Source organism: Globicephala melas, chromosome 8 (assembly GCF_963455315.2).
Source record: "Globicephala melas chromosome 8, mGloMel1.2, whole genome shotgun sequence".
NCBI lineage: Eukaryota > Metazoa > Chordata > Mammalia > Artiodactyla > Delphinidae > Globicephala > Globicephala melas.
In genome coordinates, this window is record NC_083321.1 from 32308263 (window position 1) to 32328179 (window position 19917).

The window sequence follows — 19917 nt, forward strand, 5'->3', positions numbered from 1 at the left end:
TCCTTAATATGTTTGGAATGAGGGTGAAATTATATGCAAGGGAGCATTACTAACAAAGATATGGTGATGCAAATACATCATGCATGACTTGGGACTTGAAATGATTAAAGTATTACTTAGTGCTCTGATCTGAGGGTTAGAAAATGGGTGAGGCTAAGAGGGAGTAATAGAAGTGTTTGATGGTTTTCTTTGTACATTTTATGTTATTGGTCCAATATCTAGGCAATCTTTTGCAATGAACCTTTCTTTCCTGTAGCAAATTCATCCAAGTTTTGAGTCGGGTTGCTCCCATCTAACAAAAGGATAGAAATGTGACTCAGACTTGGCCAAAATGCTCTACTCCCCTGTCCATGATGATTAACTCAGGCATCCAAACAATATAGGCTCTTTCCTGGGATTTTTCTGCTCATGTAATCTGAAAAAATGGCCTCACTTGCCTATTATTTCTAAGCGGGTAGAATATTAATCAGACAGTTCTTGGACTTCTTGTCTGCCATGTGGAGAGAGACACTATGAGAGATGGAATGAGACTGTTCAGTAGTTAGAGAGAGTCCTGTCTTACCTTGGTGTTTATATTTAAATGAAATATGGAGTTTTAGTGTATTTGTTTGTTTGTTTAAGACCATTTTCTAAGCAAATAGTTTTCCATAGTATTGCTTATTGATGAACAAATTTTACCTCAGAACCCAATGACAATAATAACTATGATGATGATAATAGTTTCCATTTGTTACAAGCTAACTGTCTAAACATGTGCTAAATGTCTCTCACACATTGTTTTCTCATTTATTAAATTAACCATATTCTGAGGTGCTTAAAACTTATAAAATAATGTTTTTAGAAGACGCAAAATTAAGAAATCAAACTTTCCCCTTTACCTGAAGCATGACAGAGAATACTAGACATTCCTCTATCACAGAACAGAAATAGTGATCCAGATGCAGCCAGGGGCTAAAGACACAATTTCAACTGAAAACTTTTCCTAAAATTGTGTACAATGTCAGCATCTATCCAACATTCTCAATTAGGAAATTAGAACTTGGTGGAATTAATTGATTGTAACAGTAAATAAAATGAGATTTTTGGTAGACCATAATCTCCCATAAGACAGCAGTCCTGGTTTACTTCGGAAACACTGAGTAAAAATTCTATGTCCTTGCAAACTAGAAAGTTTACTGATGTAATTATATCTGATAGCGGTAATTTTCAGATTTAGTTTTCTGTTTATTACTCTTTGGCTGTGTCAATCTGTTTGGCTGTTCCAACCCATTTTTGTAACACATACTTACAGCATTACTTACTCTTTGCAAGTCAACTGGCCTGAAATTGGATTCAGCTATAAGCATCAAAATTAACTACTTTCTTCACAGCAATAAACATCTAACAATCTTTTTTCACCTACAAGGAAACTTTTGAAGTATTCACTTTTTTTAATGTTTGCTTTCTTGATTATGAATAAATAGCCATAAGTTCTAATCACTTCATTCCTTTCAAAACCCACCCCTTCAATGACACATTCAGTGGCCTGAGTAGGTTATTGCCTTCATCGGCCACTTTACAATATGTTATTGTAAAATGCTTATTTCAACCTGTTTTTATTGTAGATATTTTGCGAAAATTGTGTGATTATTATTGTATCATAACATATTATATGGCAAAATATGTAACTTGTTATACAATATTAAATTCTGCTCCTTACACCCTTCATGATCAGAGATTGTTTTGTGTTCATTGAAATTTATAATATTTATATATCTCAGGAACTAGAAAAATGTTGAGATAATTTTGGGAATTAAGTTATATGTTTATTACAAATGAATACATAAACAAACCTTATATATGCATCTAAATAAGCAGTATTAAAGTACTTCCACAGACAGATTTATATCTAATAAAAGTCTTTCCTCTTTCCCCATTGAAACATTGGCTAAGACTTATACCTAATAAAATGTTCTCTCTTTGCCTGTTTAAAAAAAAAAAATTGCTTAAGCTGTTTACCTGGAATATACAAAATGGCATTTGAATAGTATCACCCTAAAATTCACATCTACCTGGAAACTTAAGTTGTGCCCCTATTAATAAAAAGTGTTTTTTGCACATGTAATTAAGCTAAAATCAGGTTATACTGGATTAGGGTGGGTCCTAAATCCCATAAGAGGTGTCCATAAAGAAGAGTAGGAAACAAAGAGATACATAGAGAAGGCCATAGGAAGACAAAGCAGAGAGTCTTGAGGAGCCAAAGAATGTCAAGGATTGCCAGGAGGCACTAGAAAGTAGGAAGAGGCAAAGCAGGATTATTCTCTAGAACCTTCAGAGGGAGCATGGTCCTGTGACATTTCTTTGACTTTAGACTTCTGTCCTTCAGCATGGTGAGAGAGCACACTCTTACCGTTTTAAGCCCCCCAGCGTGTGTTACTTTATTACAGTAGCCCTAGGACCTAGTACAAATGGGTTATAATAAACTTTAGATGATGGATACACAATTAACCAAAGTAACCAGTTGGCCAAAATTTCTCAGAAATCATCATTTTAAAAGGTAAACCAGAAGGAATAAAGTAAGAAAGTTGTGATGGAATTATCTGAAAACATCTCAAGCACGTCCTGGACTCAGTACATATTCAACTCAAACTCTCACAAAGGTTCATCTGCAGGCACCATTTCAGAATGATGGCCCTGGAGCACTCTGTCACATTATGAAATATCCCATCATCTTCACTTGAGTGTCCTTATTGAGGCAAGAAGATGGAATAATTTATTTTACAGAGACTTACAGCCACAAGAATTGAACGAAAATGGGTTTTCTTAAAATTTACTAGAATTTTGTCTAGATCAGAGGTTATTGACTTTATTATTTTTTTGTTTCAGTCATGGACTCTCCCTGAAAATCTACATCCTCACCTTTGAAAAATACACATATGCATCTATATATTTTTTTCTGTCATCTTAATAATTTCCAGATGGTCAGAGATTCTCTGATATCTTGCTGGGTCTCTAACTATCCCTGTTGTAGAGAATAGCAAATTAGGGAAACCAGCTTCAATCTCCAAATTTGGACACGGTGTCCAATGTTTATTTAATTTATTGAAGTCACTGGTGCTAAGAACGGACTTAAATATGGTTTTCATTTATCTTCACTGTACACAGAGTCCCGGCCCTGTGGTTTTTTGTGTGTGTAAAAAAATCTGAATTATAATATTTTAGTAAAGGTAGGATTCTAACTTTGAAGAGTCAGCACCTAGTTGAGGAAATAGTTCATACAAAAGCAAAGCTAAAATCACATGTTAAAGGATAGGCAAGAGGCCATGTATACACACAACATATTGTAATATACACACATGCACAACTGGATACTCTATCAGTGTTAGAGCATGTCTCTCAACCACTCAGAACCCTTCAGTGATGACATAACATATACTAAAGCTGGTTACCACACTCTAACCCTTTTTTTTTTTAAAAGAAAAGTTGTTAATACACTAGCTACCAAATTTTGGAACATTGTTTCCACGATGTGAAAGTTTTTCATAGTGTTAAACCCATATTCCCAAGGAAAAATGAAAGCAAACAAATTAGAAATAAAACAAATCCTCTCTGTTTCTAAAGTGCATTGCAGCTCTAGGGCAGACATGACTTAGACTTTGCTAATCAGATATGATCCCTTCAAAATGCAGATACAGCAATTACTTACATGGGAAAACAGGCTAGATGTTATCCATGGTCTGATGCACAAGGGATATGGCTATGTGATACCGGAGCTCCCTGTGATGGGAACATAAAGGTGGCTGGCAGCTTCCTGATCTTGGCAGAGGTAGCCCTGCCTTGAGACAAACAACTCTGGGGTTTGTTTGTGGAGTTGTTCCTAAGCTCCGCCTACAAAATGCATATGCACCTCTCCTAACATTTTGTTGAGTCCTCTAAATGGCTTAATAAGTCATTTTCTTCTTATCAGAGGTTGCTTTTTGTCACAACTGGCACATTGCCCCTAAAAACCCATGTTTTATTCCTCATATACCTGGATATGTGTCAATGATTATTTGGAACCCTTTGGAAACCCACAGATTGGCCAGGGACTTGACCTGTAGCAAGACTTTCCCCCCAGGCACTTATAACAACAGCAATAAAACAAAACATTAAAGAAGATTAAATTGCTTATTAGTAGGAGATAGAGAAGGCAGATTAGTATTTCAAAGTTGGGTTAAACTATACGAGCCATGCGAAAAATAGATGAGCTAAGTAACTGAGAGACTAGAAAGAAAGGAAAATGGAGTCGTGAAATAGTGAGAGGGAAAACCTGCTCTGGAGAGTAGTTTCGACAAATTTCTGATTTCTATCACGGGCAAAGTAAGGCACACTTTTATGGTTCCTGACTTTATTATTACCATTTTAGAAATGTGATTTCTTATTTTTTCCTTACCTCGAACCATCTTGAATAAGTCTCGGGAAAATAACCAATCATAAGAATCTATACTAAAACAAACCATCACAGAAGAGATTTGGGGTGGGGGTACTTCCCCAACTTGCCTGTCTTCCTCCTTCCCTCCCTTCCTTCCTTTATTTCCTTCTTTCTTTCCTTCCTTCCCTTCTTTCTTTTCTTCCTTCCTTCCTTCCTTTCTTCCTTTCTTTTTCCCTCTCTCTCTTCCTTTCACTTTTCTCCCCTTCCCTTTGTTATCTCTATGTACTCACTAATTTAATATAGACTATGTTTTAATACTAATCTAATTCAAATATTTGTAGCTATGTACTCCTTTGAAAAGTCCTGAACATTATCAAACTCTCACATTTCATTAAGGAGTTTCAAACTAATCAGAGATGCTTGTCTCAATGCCTAATTTATCTAATATTTCAATACCTATGTATTACCCTACTTATCTCTTTCTTATATCTGGAAACACTATAGAGAAACTTATTTTATCCTAGGGGAAACGGTGGATAAAATTAAAGAAAATTAGAAATGACAATACAGAGAGGGTGTTTTAAAAGTGCAAAGTCAAAGAGAATTCTAAGCTTTGGAGTCAATAGGATTGTCTATATCACATGATGATGCAGTTATGGAAGTTAGAGAAGAAAGGCTAAGTGTTTTTGTTTCTTTGTTTTGCTTTCTGGTACAACTTTTTACATTTGTTGAAACCATACAATATCCAAATACAAAATGCAAAATAAGTAATTGAATGCATAAAACGGATTACATAAGAGACATCAGAATTAGAGACAGATTAAGAAGTTACTAAAAAAAATGGTGAGATAGCTACTATAAATCAATTTTTGCACTGTGAGAAATCTCATATTCTGCAAATGTGTACACTAAAAATACAGGATGTATGAGAAAATTGTGACTGAGGAAGACCACTTACTGTGTAATTTTGTGATCATAATATTAACAAAATAATGACAATAGTAATAAAAATACAACCACAGTTTAATATTTTCTAGCATTTATCCCCCAAATCATACTCAATCCTTTGCACAGTCTTACACTTAGAATTTACTGTTTTCTCTTTTGAGATGTAGACCCTACAGGGAATTGACTTCTAATAAAGTAGATTATCAGAATTAATTTCTGATACATATTTTTCACTAATCTCTTATTTTAATACTGGGGAATGCCTTAGAGTCTTCTATATTCACAGTTTAGTCAGATATCTTGGTGCAGTAAGAAACATTTTTTAAAATGTTTTGAAGGCACTAAAACACAACTACATGTACTAAAGGGAGGTCCTTTTCCATATTTTCTTTTGTCTTTGTATGATAAAAAGTTTCTCTAAAATTTGACAAGGCTTTCCCCTGACTGCTTCAAACCTCAACATGTTGGGAAAAATTACATATAAACCAACACAATTTTTCAAACTTTACTGACATCATTCCATCATTTATTAATTGCTAATAAGGTGATTTGGTACAAAGAAATACACACTGTGGCAGAATAGATTTGGCTTGCTGAAAGAGAATATAAGCAGAAAAGAGAATATAAGCAGAAAAGCAGAAGGCCTAGACCTGAAATTTGGAGACCCCCTAAATCTCAATAAAGCTTCTGTGAGTAAAAGCAATCCCAGACACATGTTAAATGTGATGTCCATGTGAAGACATAGATACCCATAGAGACAGATAAAATAAAGGAGCTTGAAATACTGTGATTAACACATAGCTATACTCTTTTCAGTCTCACTCTTAACTTTCTTGGTTTAAAAAAAAAAAAAAATTCCTATTTCTTTTTCTCTTGCATTCTCACTTTGCTATCCATATTCTCCAAATATTCTCCAATGTTCTTTCCCAGTTATGAACACAGTCTTTGAATCACGGGGTCCCATGTATTCCATTCCAGATATGACTGCCTGGATGGAAAAATCAAAATGCTTTCTGCCCTACACAGCATTTGCCTAAAAATAAAATCTAAATATTTTCCCCCTCCAAGGGATGAGGTAAATCTTAAAAACTAAATGCCTAGCTTCTAACATAAAAGTGCCTTTTAAGATATTTACCTTCACATATGAAAAAAATACCGATCATTCTTTAATAACTTTTCCAAAGTCCCTTCTTAATTTGGGACTTCCCCAATATCCTCACTCAGAAGTCATTCAGGAGATTTTGATCTTCTCCCAGAAATCTCTTTATACCTGTATGATCTCCCTCACCTCTCTGTATTTTGTTTAGTCAATTTGCCTTTTTATTTTATTACTCCTGAACAAAAATCTTTCAGGTAGTGTCCATATAATCTTACTGTGCAGAGTATGGGCCAAGTATTTTGTTTAACCTCTACATACTGATTATTTGTCAAAATAACAAATCTAAAATTTCAATGAATTAATAAAAAGGAGTCAAATTAAAAGCATTCAGTTGATAATATATGTTCACCATTAGGTTTTGTTAGAGAAGTCAAAGACTTTTCTGGTTATCAAGTATCATCTTGCAGATTTTCAATATGATGAAAGTAAATAGTAGCAAATTTAATTACAAAGCTTACATCTGGCAGCCATTCTGAAGAGTTGTATTGCTTTTTTAATTATTCTAGCCTATACACTTAGAAAATTAATATTAAACTTAAAAAATGATCCCATGGAAGGAAATAAAATATTTTTTTAATCCTCATAGGTACCTGATAGGAATAATTTATAGTTTGGTTTTAAAAGAGCTTCCTCCTTAAATTCTAGATTTTTTAAAAATTATGTAAGATGAAAAGTTAACTGATAATACATACACAGAGATATAAATTAGCCCATAATCCTCTCATTCTTATACAATGGGGTTCATGCTCTTGTTGTTGTGTGAGTGTGTGTGTGTGTGTACACATCTAAATGTACTTTCTTTCTTATTTTAATACTGGCTTTACCATTGTTTTAAACATTCCCTTTGTCTTAAATGATCCATGGAAAGTTTTAGACTTGAGTAATCGGGCCCTCTCTGAGCCCCAGAGAACAAGAAATTATCTAGTACAACCAGTATTTCAGTAACTCTAGTTTACTGACATTTTCCACCATAAACAGTAAATCCAAGATTTAGGCCTCAGGGAAAACATTATCAAGTCCATCTCATTAGACTTTCTTAAGAAGACTCAGAAGAAAAAATCATTAGAAAGAAATGAAAATACAATAGAATCATAAGGAAGACACTTAAAACTTTTCTTGTTTTCCTTTTTTCTATACATCATTTTACACATTTGATAAACCATTTTAATGTCATGATCAGAGTACAAATGCTGAATCTTGATACCAAGGCCTTTGTATAGTCTATTTTTTAACCTGGGCATCAAAGTGGAAATGATATAGGAATAATGAGCTCATCTGTGTTTGAAATGTCTCAAAAAACTGGAGGAAAGAAGGGAGGGAGGGAGGAAGGGAGGAAGGAAGGGGAATAAAGGAGACTAGAAATGGCTAAAGCAGTTGATTTGGGATTTAAAATCCACCTTAGTGGGATTGATAAAAGAAGATGTACCTTTCATTAATCATGGTTTAAAAGTTCTAAATAACTAATTTCATTCAAGGAAAAAAAAGAAATAAAAAGGTGGAAATACAAATGTGATGGAGAAATTTTAGAAAATAAAGTAGTTATGTAACAGGGTAGACAAAATGTCAAAAGGAGGAAAAATCATACAGCATTTTATAGGATCCTTACATTTTAAAGGCTGTAAGGAAAGCGGTTACAGCTTATTTATTTCAAATCTACATCACTCTAAGATTACCTCACATAAATTTTTCATTCTAGATTGACTTTTCCTAACATAAGGTCCATTTCTAACTAGCTCTCTTCTTCAGTGCCTGTGATGTCATTTGGTAGACAAATACATTTATAAAATAAAAATAAATTTTTAACATTGCCCAAGCAAAATATAATTAGAAGGGAAAATGACCTGGAGATGTATGAACTAATAACGTTATCAAATAGATGTTAAAGTAGGGATTATATACTCAAGTTTTAACCGTATAGTTCCTCTCCATTAGTACTTAACTAAAGGATATATTTGCATGTGATCATACCCCAGAGCTTATGGCAAATCAATATGTTTGTTTCTGTATATTCTTTGACTTGTATGAAATTTTCCTGAAATATGTCTTACCTCATTTTGGAGATCTCGGATCATTTTGTTCTTTCTCTCCATTTCAGTCTTTAAAAAAGCAATCTGAAAATAAATAGAATATCATGTAGACATATTTCAAATTCATTTCTATAGCTTTTATAAATTTATTTTCACAATTTTTGAAGTATAATAAAATTATCTCTTTGTCAACAAATACTGAAAAAGAACAAAGGGTTAAAATTTTCATTATCCACATTTTTATTGCCAAATTCATAAATATATCAACTAGTTATATCACATAACTTTTTCATATGTAATAAAAGATTATTATTTTTTTTAAATTTAGTCTGTTTCTGTTTTGTAAATAAGTTCATCTGGGGGGGCAGGGATAGTTAGGGAGTTTGGGATTGACTGTGCACACTGCTATACGTAAAATAAATAACCAACAAGGACCCACTGTATAAAAAAAAAAATGAAGAGGGGACAAGAGAATGATATGCTTGAGATGAGATTGGTCATGTGTTGTTAATTCTTGAATCTAATTGATGGATTCATGGGGATGTATTACACTACTCCTTCCACTTTTGTGTAAGTTTGAAATTCTCCATAATTAAAAGGTTTAAAAAAATTTTTTTTAATTGAGAAATGCATGTTATGACTGTGATTCGCTTACTTGTCTAAACTTCAATTTTTAAAAATGTGGTTCTTAAACAAAGCTAAATTCTAGGGTTGGGCCTAGGAATCTCTTTTCTAAAAACATGCTCCACGTAATTTTTATATAAGGCCAGGTTTGAGAGCAATTGCATAGTGATGCTCCTGACCTCAAAAGCATGGAACGTTATAACTGTACCAGAGAAACCATGATGTTTCCTGCTGAATATGATATTGTCAGAATCTGTACCCTTAGGCCAGTTATTCAAACTGTATCTGTATAAACATTGCATCTTTATCTGCCTGACTGCTTTGAAAAAGGTCAGTATAGCACAGTAGCTAAAATATGAGACACTATGGTCACTGAGGGTTCACTATTTATGTGAATGTATGACAGATGAAACATTTAATTTCTCCAATTTTCAATTTTCTGCCGGTCACATTTTTTTAAAAAGTAAAAGGAACAGGTAAAATTAATTTTACTGATATATTTTATTTAATTCAATATATTCAAAATAGTATCATTTGACATGTAATGGATTAATAATGATAAATTGACTTTTTTTTTGCAATATATCTTTAGAATCCACTGTGTGTTTTACACGTACAGCATATCTCAGTTTGGACTAGCCATTTTATAATGCTCAAAAGCCTCATGTATCTTGTGGTTATATATTGAATTACATAGTCTTAGAGGATTCCTGGAATGATGCAAAAGAGACTGGCAATGTGGGTTATCTCTAGAGATAGATTAAGTCAGTAGAAATCAAATTTAGGAGTAAAGTTAATTTTTACCATATATATACACATTAAAAAAATAGTTCTGAAACCTTTCAAACATAAACAAAAGAACAAGAGTAATACTATGTAAAATGCTTCTGGGCCCACCCTAAGGATAAATATATATAAATGCTTTGTCCAATTTTCTTCAGACCTTGTAAACAAAATGTTATAGTACTATTAAAGCCCCACCTAATTTTTCTCCCTCCCCTCCCCCCAGAGGTAACCACTATCCTGGATTTGACATGTAATAGTCTTGTTCACTTTCTGTACATTATACTTGTTGTGCGCCTGTAAAGCTTTACAATACATATTAACACCTTGTCTTTTCTGGCTTGTGTAGGTGTCCTTGTATTACCATTTCCTCAAAAGGTAACAAAACCTAAACCTAACAATTTTTGATGGTCCAACTACATGTTGAAGCAGAAGCAGAAGCAGAAGCCTGAGAACCACTATGTCCATCATTTTGGTCATAACAATTTTCAAGCTTACATTTGAATTATGAATATCCTCGGAGCAACCTGAAAATTTGAGTCACACTCATTGTCCCATTAAGGAGATAGTTCAATTTAGTAATTAGATATATAATCAAGGGCAGCACATAAGAGTATCTGCTCTTAAATCTAAAATAGCACAATATTTACAGAATCAAATCTAAATGTTTTCCCTCTGTTTGAGAGTGAGCAATTACAATTATTTCATTCTCCCCTTCTTATCCAACTTTCAACTACATCAACTATAGTCTTCCTAGCAGAAAGAGTAATTGTTGAATGATTTGCAACAATTAAAATATATACTTATTTAATCCTTAGTTAACCTAGAATCCTCAAATAGGGAAAAAAAGGCACAAACAGTTTGAGTCTTTACCAAAGTTTGGAAGTGATGAGACCCAGTACTATGAAATCTATCTTTTCCTAGATTCCACCAGATGCACGTTAAAAAAAAATCATGCTTTTACTAAATATATGTTATTCCCATATTTGTTAAGCTTTCTGTCATCTCTTTCTGGACTTTGACTTAGAAAATATCAGTCATTCAACTCAAAACATAAACACGTTCCCTCCAAAAGATAAGTATTATTTATTTCCGCAGGTATTTGCATTTATTGATCATGATGATATATTTTGTTAATATAGTCTTGAATTTGTTCTTATAGACCTTTTACATGTACATTCGTTAGCAGAAAAATAGCTATTAGTTTACACATACAGCCATTAGTTGATTTTGGAATCATAACTGATGAAGTTTGCAAAATGAGATGAAAGTTTTCAATTTTTTTCTATTTTCCAGAAAATATTTGCCTATATTTGAAGTCAACTGATCTTTAAAAATTAGTAGAAGTCACCATGAAAACCTTCTGGCTTTGAAATACTTGGGAAAGGAGGTCTTTTAGCATAATAAAATTCCAACTGTGTTCAGCTATTCAATTGCTGAATTTCTTCTCGCAGAAGTTTTAGCATTTTATATTTATTTATCTAGAAATTTACATATACATTTTTAAATGTATCAGGGAACTGTTGCTCATAATACGTTATTTGTTTGAATTCCTATTACAATTATGACTCTTAGCTCTTTTTTTTTTTTTTTTTTTTTTTTTTTGCGGTAAGCGGACCTCTCACTGTTGTGGCCTCTCCCGTTGTGGAGCACAGGCTCCTGACGCGCAGGCTCAGCGGCCATGGCTCACGGGCCTAGCCGCTCCGCGGCATGTGGGATCTTCCCGGACCAGGGCACGAACCCGTGTCCCCTGCATCGGCAGGCGGACTCCCAACCACTGTGCCACCAGGGAAGCCCTTAGCTCTTTTTTTAATTCAACATTTTAAAATTTGAGTCTGTCTTTCTATTCTTAATCTTTCTCATATCTTAAAGTCTTTTATCATAGTCTTTTCAAATAACTTAAATTTACCTTTTTTTGTTTTCTATTTTATTATTGTCTTCACTAGTCTTTAAAATACGCTCTTTATTGCACTGATGTTTTGCTTTTTAAATAACTTCTTGAATTTATGTTGCTAATCTTTTATTTTCTGAAAAAATGCATTTAAAGCTATCAATTCACCTCAATTATTATATTGGCATATAGTGTCTTCACTATTATTAAGTATTTCTTTATTTCTTTTATTATTTCTTATTAACCGAAGGGTTATTAGAAAATGTATTATATATTTTCCAAACATAAAGAATTGTTTAACCATTTATAAAAAGTTATTTTAAATTTTATAACAAAAGGATTGAATAACATAGTATATATGCTAGTCATATTTTTGAACGTATATAACTTTTTGTATTATACATATTATATTTCTATAAAATTTCTATAGATATTCTGCATGTACTTAAAAAGAATATAGTCACTTTTTTAGAGATTTCTATATATATCTAATATTTATTACTACAAGTTGTATTTTTAAGATCTTTGTATTTGCCTATTTCTCCCTTCACTTATAGATTGATGGATATGGAAGCTGATTTGTTAAGTACATTTATGTTTATGATGGTTATAACTATAACCACCTCATTTTATTTATTTATTTTTCTTTGCTAGCATATAATGCTCTCTCTTACATTATATCTGTGCTTTAAATTCTATTTGCCAGCATTAATATTGCTGTCAATCATTTACTTCCTTTATGTTGTTTTGCATATATTTTCCTGTATTGCTTACTTTAAGTATGTGGTCTTCTCAGTTGTTAAAATTAGCACATTTGCATATATTGTCCTAATTTCTTAATTGCAGTTATTCTGTGTCTTTTAAAAATTATTATTAAAATTAACCCATTTAAATTATCATTATTTCTAATACATTGAAACTTCTGCCAACAGTAATTCTTTTGCCTACATTTTTCTTTCAATTGGATAATTTATTTATTTTATTTTTTTCTTTCTATTGAGTAGATCAAATTTAGTTTAGATTCTACTATCTACTATATGCCAGATATAATTTTAGGGAAATTATGTATGTTATTTTAATTTTAATTATTCCCCAAATTCTTCAAATAAGGAAACCTGCAGAAGTTAAAGAGCTTACTCAAATTTACAGATAGTAGATTGTCCACTAGGAATTTAAACCCAGAATATTCTTATTCTGTAGCACATGTTAGGTTATGAATACATATAGGGTGTTCCTGGTTTAGTAGAGTATTTGGGGGTGCGAGAGGAAAATCCTCCCTCAAGATTCAATGCTGAACTTTAAGAAAAGCACTGCAAGGATTCTGAGGTGAGGATAAAGCTGACTCGGCCAGTCCTGTCTCCTCCTTCTTCCCAACTATGCATCCTTTGTCCCCACTTTTGCCATACTTGACTCTTCTAACTTTTGTTGAGCTCTTTCAAATGTTAGAGCTTTCTTCTTTTGGGATGTTAGACACACTGTGCATAACATATTGGAATAAACACAGGTTCATGCCTTGGCTTCTCCAAATGCTAGATGTGTAAATACAAGCAAGACTTATTCATTTTCAGAAAAAAAAAACAAACAAAAAAAACAACAACAGTAGTGTGCAGTTTTATTGTGAGAATCTGAGAAAACAGTATTGTGAATATTTCTATTCTGTTCTAACTGTCATTATTTGTGACTGGGCTATGAAAAAGTTGAGATTAAATGTGATAGGTCAAGAAAGAAATGGGATTGCAATTAGGGTTGCTCCTTATGCTGGGTCAGATTCTGAGGGGAGGAATCAACATGATAGTGCTAAAAATATGTCTGTTCTTTTATGTAACACCTGCTGTCCAAAGAGCCAGACACTAGAACACCTTGTACGTTAGCAGTGAGTGTTGCCATGGCATAACAGAGAAGAACAAAGATGCTCATCCTTACAGGTGGGCTGGACAGATAACAGTGAATTTATTAACAAGAAATAATCCTGCACCCAGAAGAATCAACAGCCATTATTAAAAAGACTGTCTCCAAGAAGCAGGTACCCCAGATGACAGACAGGGCTAAGTTTCAGAAGCGAAACTTTATACCCTAATCCAGATTATTCAAGGAAGCCTTGCAAAAGAAAGACAGGATGACAATTCTTAAAGGAGCTGGGATCCCAGGTAATCAACCTGGATGAAGACCTTGTATTAGTCCAGTTTCTAGCTTCTGTAAACTTGATGCTTTAACATCTACCTTACACATATACGCAGACTAGCCTTGTTATGGACAACCCAGTAATATGCTTGCATCATCCTATCTTGACCTCCTGCCTTCCTCATCGCTGCTCCTTCCCCACCCACTCCTCCTGGTGGTAAGCTTTTCAAATACACACTAACCAATACAGAGCCTAGAACTCCAGCCACCCCTTGTACTGAGTTCTCACACTTAAGGCGACTGTCCACCTGCCTTAATCACCCCAGGGCCGGATACCAGAAAAATAGTCCCTGTGCCCCAGAGCCTGCTGAAATAATTCAAATGGGCCAATCCTAGGCCTGCTTACCCTGCCTAGCCCATTCCTTCCCACAGAAACCACAGTAAAGGCTCTTGTGCACAGTTTCCCCACCTTCCTTTGCCTTGTGCCTGATCTGGTGCTTGCCTGCGTGGTCCCCGGTCATGTGGCATGCCCCCCTCTTGGGAACTGTGAGAAATAAACTATCTTTCCAAAGGTAATTGTTTCCTGATCTATTGGTCTTACTATACCTCAAATTTTCTATTAATATACTATATTTTGAAATAGATTCAGGTCCTCGAACAAGATAAAAGGTTCAATCTCCATAAATGGTACATAAGTGCATGTGGGGAATGAGGTAGAAATCTAGTTTTTAGCACTACTATCCAGAACACTATCTGTCCTGCCCGTGGTGAATATCAGTTATAAGAACTGAAACGTGAGGGTCAATAGAACATCATTTTGAGAGAGAAATTCTGGAGAGAAGTTTGATTCTTAAACTTTGGGGTGTCTCAGAATCACCTGTGTAGTTGATTAAGTAGGCAGATGATGTGGCTCCACCCTTGGGAGATGTCTATTCAGTGGATGCAGGGTATGGCTTAGGGATCTGTATAGTTTAACTTAGTTCAAGGTCACACCCCAAAATTCAAGAGCCACTGATAGGGGGCCCGACACCAACACTCTTGCCCTGAGTTTTTCATCCATAAATAAGGGTTAGGAATCAGAAGACCCCTAAAAATCAAATACAACGAAAATATTTTTTTGAAATGATTGCTGCTAAGTATTTTTGTAATCTTGTTGATTGTGTTGTTTTCATTATACTTTCATTTATATTTGTCACAGGCGTATTTGTTCCATAATGATTTTAGGGAAAAAAGTTAACAATTTTCCAGGCCCAAAGCAAAGGACACAGAAGAGAAACACTTACAGTAGCCTGCTGTTTTTCTGCTTTCTCAGTTGTCTCTTTAAGCTGATTTTCCAGGGCCTCCTGGAGAGACTTCATTTGTTCTCTGTTTAGTAGAAAATAGAGAGCAAAAGAGAGACATCATATAAATCTCTTATTTCCTATTTACACGATGAAAGGAGGTTTTGCTGTATATATACATTTAGGAAACATAACTAGAATATATAGAGCCACGGTTAAACATACAAGATGTATCTCAGGACTCTGGTAATAAAGAGTCTTCTCTCCCATGCAAGCACTAAAAGCAAGCTGTATTTAAGGGAAATTGCCTTACTATTGTGTCTTATAAGAATCCTACTGTGTGAATCATCTGTGAGCTGCATAATGTGTTAAATCAAATCGATATAATAATTAGAGTTAGAAAGCTAATTTTAGTGACAGCATGCCAGGGTGTGAACATGCTGTTTAGAAAAAAAGTTAACATAGACTTGCTGATGGGATAAAATTATCATTCCCTTGGATGCTCCACATTAACTAATTCTAAAGCACTGTGTTTTAGACATCCTGTATAAGGTCTGAGACTTTTTGTAAAAACAAAGAGAAAAAAGACGTATATTTAATGCAAAAGCTGCCTCATTTATTGGAGATAATAAAAAATACACCTGCACATATATACATATTGTGTCTCAAGTTCAGTAGGACATAAGGACCCTGTCTCACATTAAAAATATAAATATTTTCATAAATATGAATTCCTCTCAAGGGTTTAGGATTTTCTCAATTATGACAAATTTTATTATATTACTGTGCCTTCATTTTATCACCTAAGCTATCACTTCAAAAAGTTCAGATAGGAGAGAGGGGGAAGATGGTGGAAGAGTAAGACATGGAGATCACCTTCCTCCCCACAGATACACCAGAAATACATCTACACGTGGAACAACTCCTACAGAACACCTACTGAATGCTGGCAGAAGACCTCAGACCTCCCAAAAGGCAAGAAACTCCCCACGTACCTGGGTAGAGCAAAAGAAAAAAGGAAAAACAGAGACAAAAGGATAGGGACGGGACCTGCACCAGTGGAAGGGAGCTGTGAAGGAGGAAACGTTTCCACACACTAGGAAGCCCCTTTGAGGGCGGAGACTGTGGGTGGTGGAGTGGGGGAGCTTCGGGGCCGTGGAGGAGAGCGCAGCAACAGGGTTGCGGCCGGCAAAGTGGAGTGATTCCCGCACAGAGGATCGGTGCCGACCAGCACTCACCAGCCTGAGAGGCTTGTCTGCTCACCCGCCGGAGCAGGCGGGTCTGGGAGCTGAGGCTTGGGCTTCAGTCGGAGCGCAGGGATAGGACTGGGGTTGGCGGCGTGAACACAGTCTGTGGAGGTTAGTGCACCACGGCTAGCCGGGAGGGAGACTGGGAAAAAGTCTGGACCTGCCGAAGAGGCAAGAGACTTAGCACTTCCCTCTTTGTTTCCTGGTGCGCGAGGAGAGGGGATTAAGAGCGCTGCTTAAAGGAGCTCCAGAGACAGGCTCGAGCTACCGCTAACAGCGCGGACGCCAGAGACGGGCATGAGACGATAAGGCTGCTGCTGCCGCCACCAAGAAGCCTGTGTGCGAGCACAGGTCACTCTCCACACCGGCCCTCCTGGGAGCCTGTGCAGCCCGCCACTGCCAGGGTCCCGGGATCCAGGGACAACTTCCCCAGGAGAACGCACGGAGCACCTCAGGCTCGTGCAACGTCATGCAGGTCTCTGCCGCCGCAGGCCCGCCCCGCACTCCGTGCCCCTCCCTCTCCCCAGCCTGAGTGAGCCAGAGACCCAGAATCAGCGGCTACTTTAACCCCGTCCTGTCTGAGCGAAGAAGAGGCGACCTACACGCAGAGGCGGGGCCAAATCCAAAGCTGAACACCAGGAGCTGTGCGATCAAAGAAGAGAAAGGGAAATCTCTCCCAGCAGCCTCAGGAGCAGCGGATTGAATCTACACAATCAACTTGATGTACCCTGCATCTGTGGAATACCTGAATAGACAACGAATCATCCCAAATTGAGGAGGTGGACTTTGAGAGCAAGATTTATTATTTTTTCCCCTTCTTCTCTTTTTGTGAGTGCGTATGTGTATGCTTCTGTGTGAGTTTTGTCTGTATAGCTTTGCTTTCACCATTTGTCCTAGGGTTCTATCCATCCATTTTTTGTTATAACGATTTAAAAAAATTTTTCTTAATAATTATTTTTATTTTATTTTAATAACTTTATTTTATTTTATCTTTATTTTATTTTATCCTCTTTCTTCCTTTCTTTTTACTTTTTCTCCCTTTCATTCTGAGCCCTGTGGATGAAAGACTCTTGGTGCTACAGCCAGGAGTCAGTGCTGTGCCTCTGAGGTTGGAGAGTCAACTTCAGGACACTGGTGCACAAGGGACCTCCCAGCTCCATGTAATATCAAACGGGGAAAATCTCCCAAAGATCTCCATCTCAACACCAACACCCAGCTTCACTCAATGACCAGCAAGCTACAGTGCTGGACACCATATGCCAAACAACTAGCAAGACAGGAACACAACCCCACCCATCAGCAGAGAGGCTCCCTAAAATCATAATAAGTCCACAGACACCCCAAAACACACCACCAGACGTTGACCTGCCCACCAGAAAGACAAGATCCAGCCTCATCCACCAGAACACAGGCACCAGTCCCCTCCACCAGGAAGACTACACAACACACTGAACCAACCTTAGCCACTGGGGACAAACACCAAAAACAACAGGAACTACGAACCTGCAGCCTGCAGAAAGGAGACCCCAAACACAGTAAGATAAGCAAAATGAGAAGACAGAAAAACACACAGCATATGAAGGAGCAAGATAAAAACCCACCAGATGTAACAAATGAAGAGGAAATAGGCAGTCTACCTGAAAAAGAATTCAGAATAATGATAGTAAAGATGATCCAAAATCTTGGAAATAGAATAGACAAAATGCAAGAAACATTTAACAAGGACCTAGAAGAACTAAAGATGAAACAAGCGACGATGAACAACACAATAAATGAAATTAAAAATACTCTAGAAGGGATCAATAGCAGAATAATTGAGGCAGAAGAACGGATGAGTGACCTGGAAGATAAAATAGTGGAAATAACTACTGCAGAGCAGAACAAAGAAAAAACAATGAAAAGAATTGAGGACAGTCTCAGAGACACCTGGGACAACATTAAACGTACCAACATTCGAATTATACGGGTTCCAGAAGAAGAAGAGAAAAAGAAAGGGACTGAGAAAATATATGAAGAGATTATAGTTGAAAACTTCCCTAATATGGGAAAGGAAATAGTTAATCAAGCCCAAGAAGCACAGAGAGTCCCATACAGGATAAATCCAAGGAGAAATACGCCAAGACACGTATTAATCAAACTGTCAAAAATTAAATACAAAGAGGGCACATTAAAAGCAGCAAGGGAAAAACAACAAATAACAAACAAGGGAATTCCCATAAGGTTAACAGCTGATCTTTCAGCAGAAACTCTGAAAACCAGAAGGGAGTGGCAGGACATATGTAAAGTGATGAAGGAGAAAAACCTACAACCAAGATTACTCTACCCAGCAAGGATCTCATTCAGATATGATGGAGAAATTAAAACCTTTACAGACAAGCAAAAGCTGAGAGAGTTCAGCATCACCAAACCAGCTTTACAACAAATGCTAAAGGAACTTCTCTAGACAAGAAACACAAGAGAAGGAAAAGACCTATAATAACAAACCCAAAACAATTAAGAAAATGGGAATAGGAACATACATATCGATAATTACCTTAAATGTAAATGGATTAAATGCTTCCAACAAAAGACACAGACTGGCTGAATGGATAAAAAAACAAGACCCATATATATGCTGTCTACAAGAGACCCATTTCAGACCTAGAGACACATACAGACTGAAAGTAAGGGAATGGAAAAAGATATTCCATGAAAATGGACACCAAAAGAAAGCTGGAGTAGCAATTCTCATATCAGACAAGATAGACTTTAAAATAAAGACTATTAGAAGAGACAAAGAGGGACACTACATAATGATCAAGAGATCAATCCAAGAAGAAGATATAACAATTGTAAATATTTATGCACCTAACATAGGAGCACCTCAGTACATAAGGCAAATACTAACAGCCATAAAAGGGGAAATCGACAGTAACCCATTCATAGTAGGGGACTTAACACCCCACTTTCACCCATGGACAGATCATCCAAAATGAAAATTAATAAGGAAATACAAGCTTTAAATGATACATTAAACAAGATGGACTTAATGATATTTATAGAACATTCCATCCAAAAACAACAGAATACACATTTTTCTCAAGTGCTCATGGAACATTCTCCACGATAGATCATATCTTGGGTCACAAATCAAGCCTTGGTAAATTTAAGAAAACTGAAACTGTATCAAGGATGTTTTCCGACCACAACACTATGAGAATAGATATCAATTACAGGAAAAGACCTGTAAAAAATACAAACACATGGAAGCTAAACAGTACACTACTTAATAATGAAGTGATCACTGAAGATATCAAAGAGGAAATCAAAAAATACCTGGAAACAAATGACAATGGAGACACGACGACCCAAAACCTATGGGATGCAGCAAAAGCAGTTCTAAGAGGGAAGTTTATAGCAATACAATCCTACCTTAAGAAACAGGAAACATCTCGAATAAAAAACCTA

At 35.7% G+C, this 19917-nt stretch overlaps 1 protein-coding gene across 4 annotated transcripts in view; it reads right to left on the reverse strand.

The window, feature by feature from the left end:
- Positions 1-19917, reverse strand: part of LUZP2 (leucine zipper protein 2) — a 445406-nt gene that overhangs the window by 195144 nt on the left and 230345 nt on the right. For all 4 annotated transcript variants that reach the window (XM_060303405.1, XM_030864854.2, XM_060303404.1 and 1 more), the window contains 2 exons: positions 15227-15308; positions 8546-8608 (listed from right to left, as the gene is read on the reverse strand). In XM_060303405.1, the coding sequence (XP_060159388.1) occupies positions 8546-8608; positions 15227-15308 (145 nt within the window). The remainder of the gene's footprint in view (positions 1-8545; positions 8609-15226; positions 15309-19917) is intronic.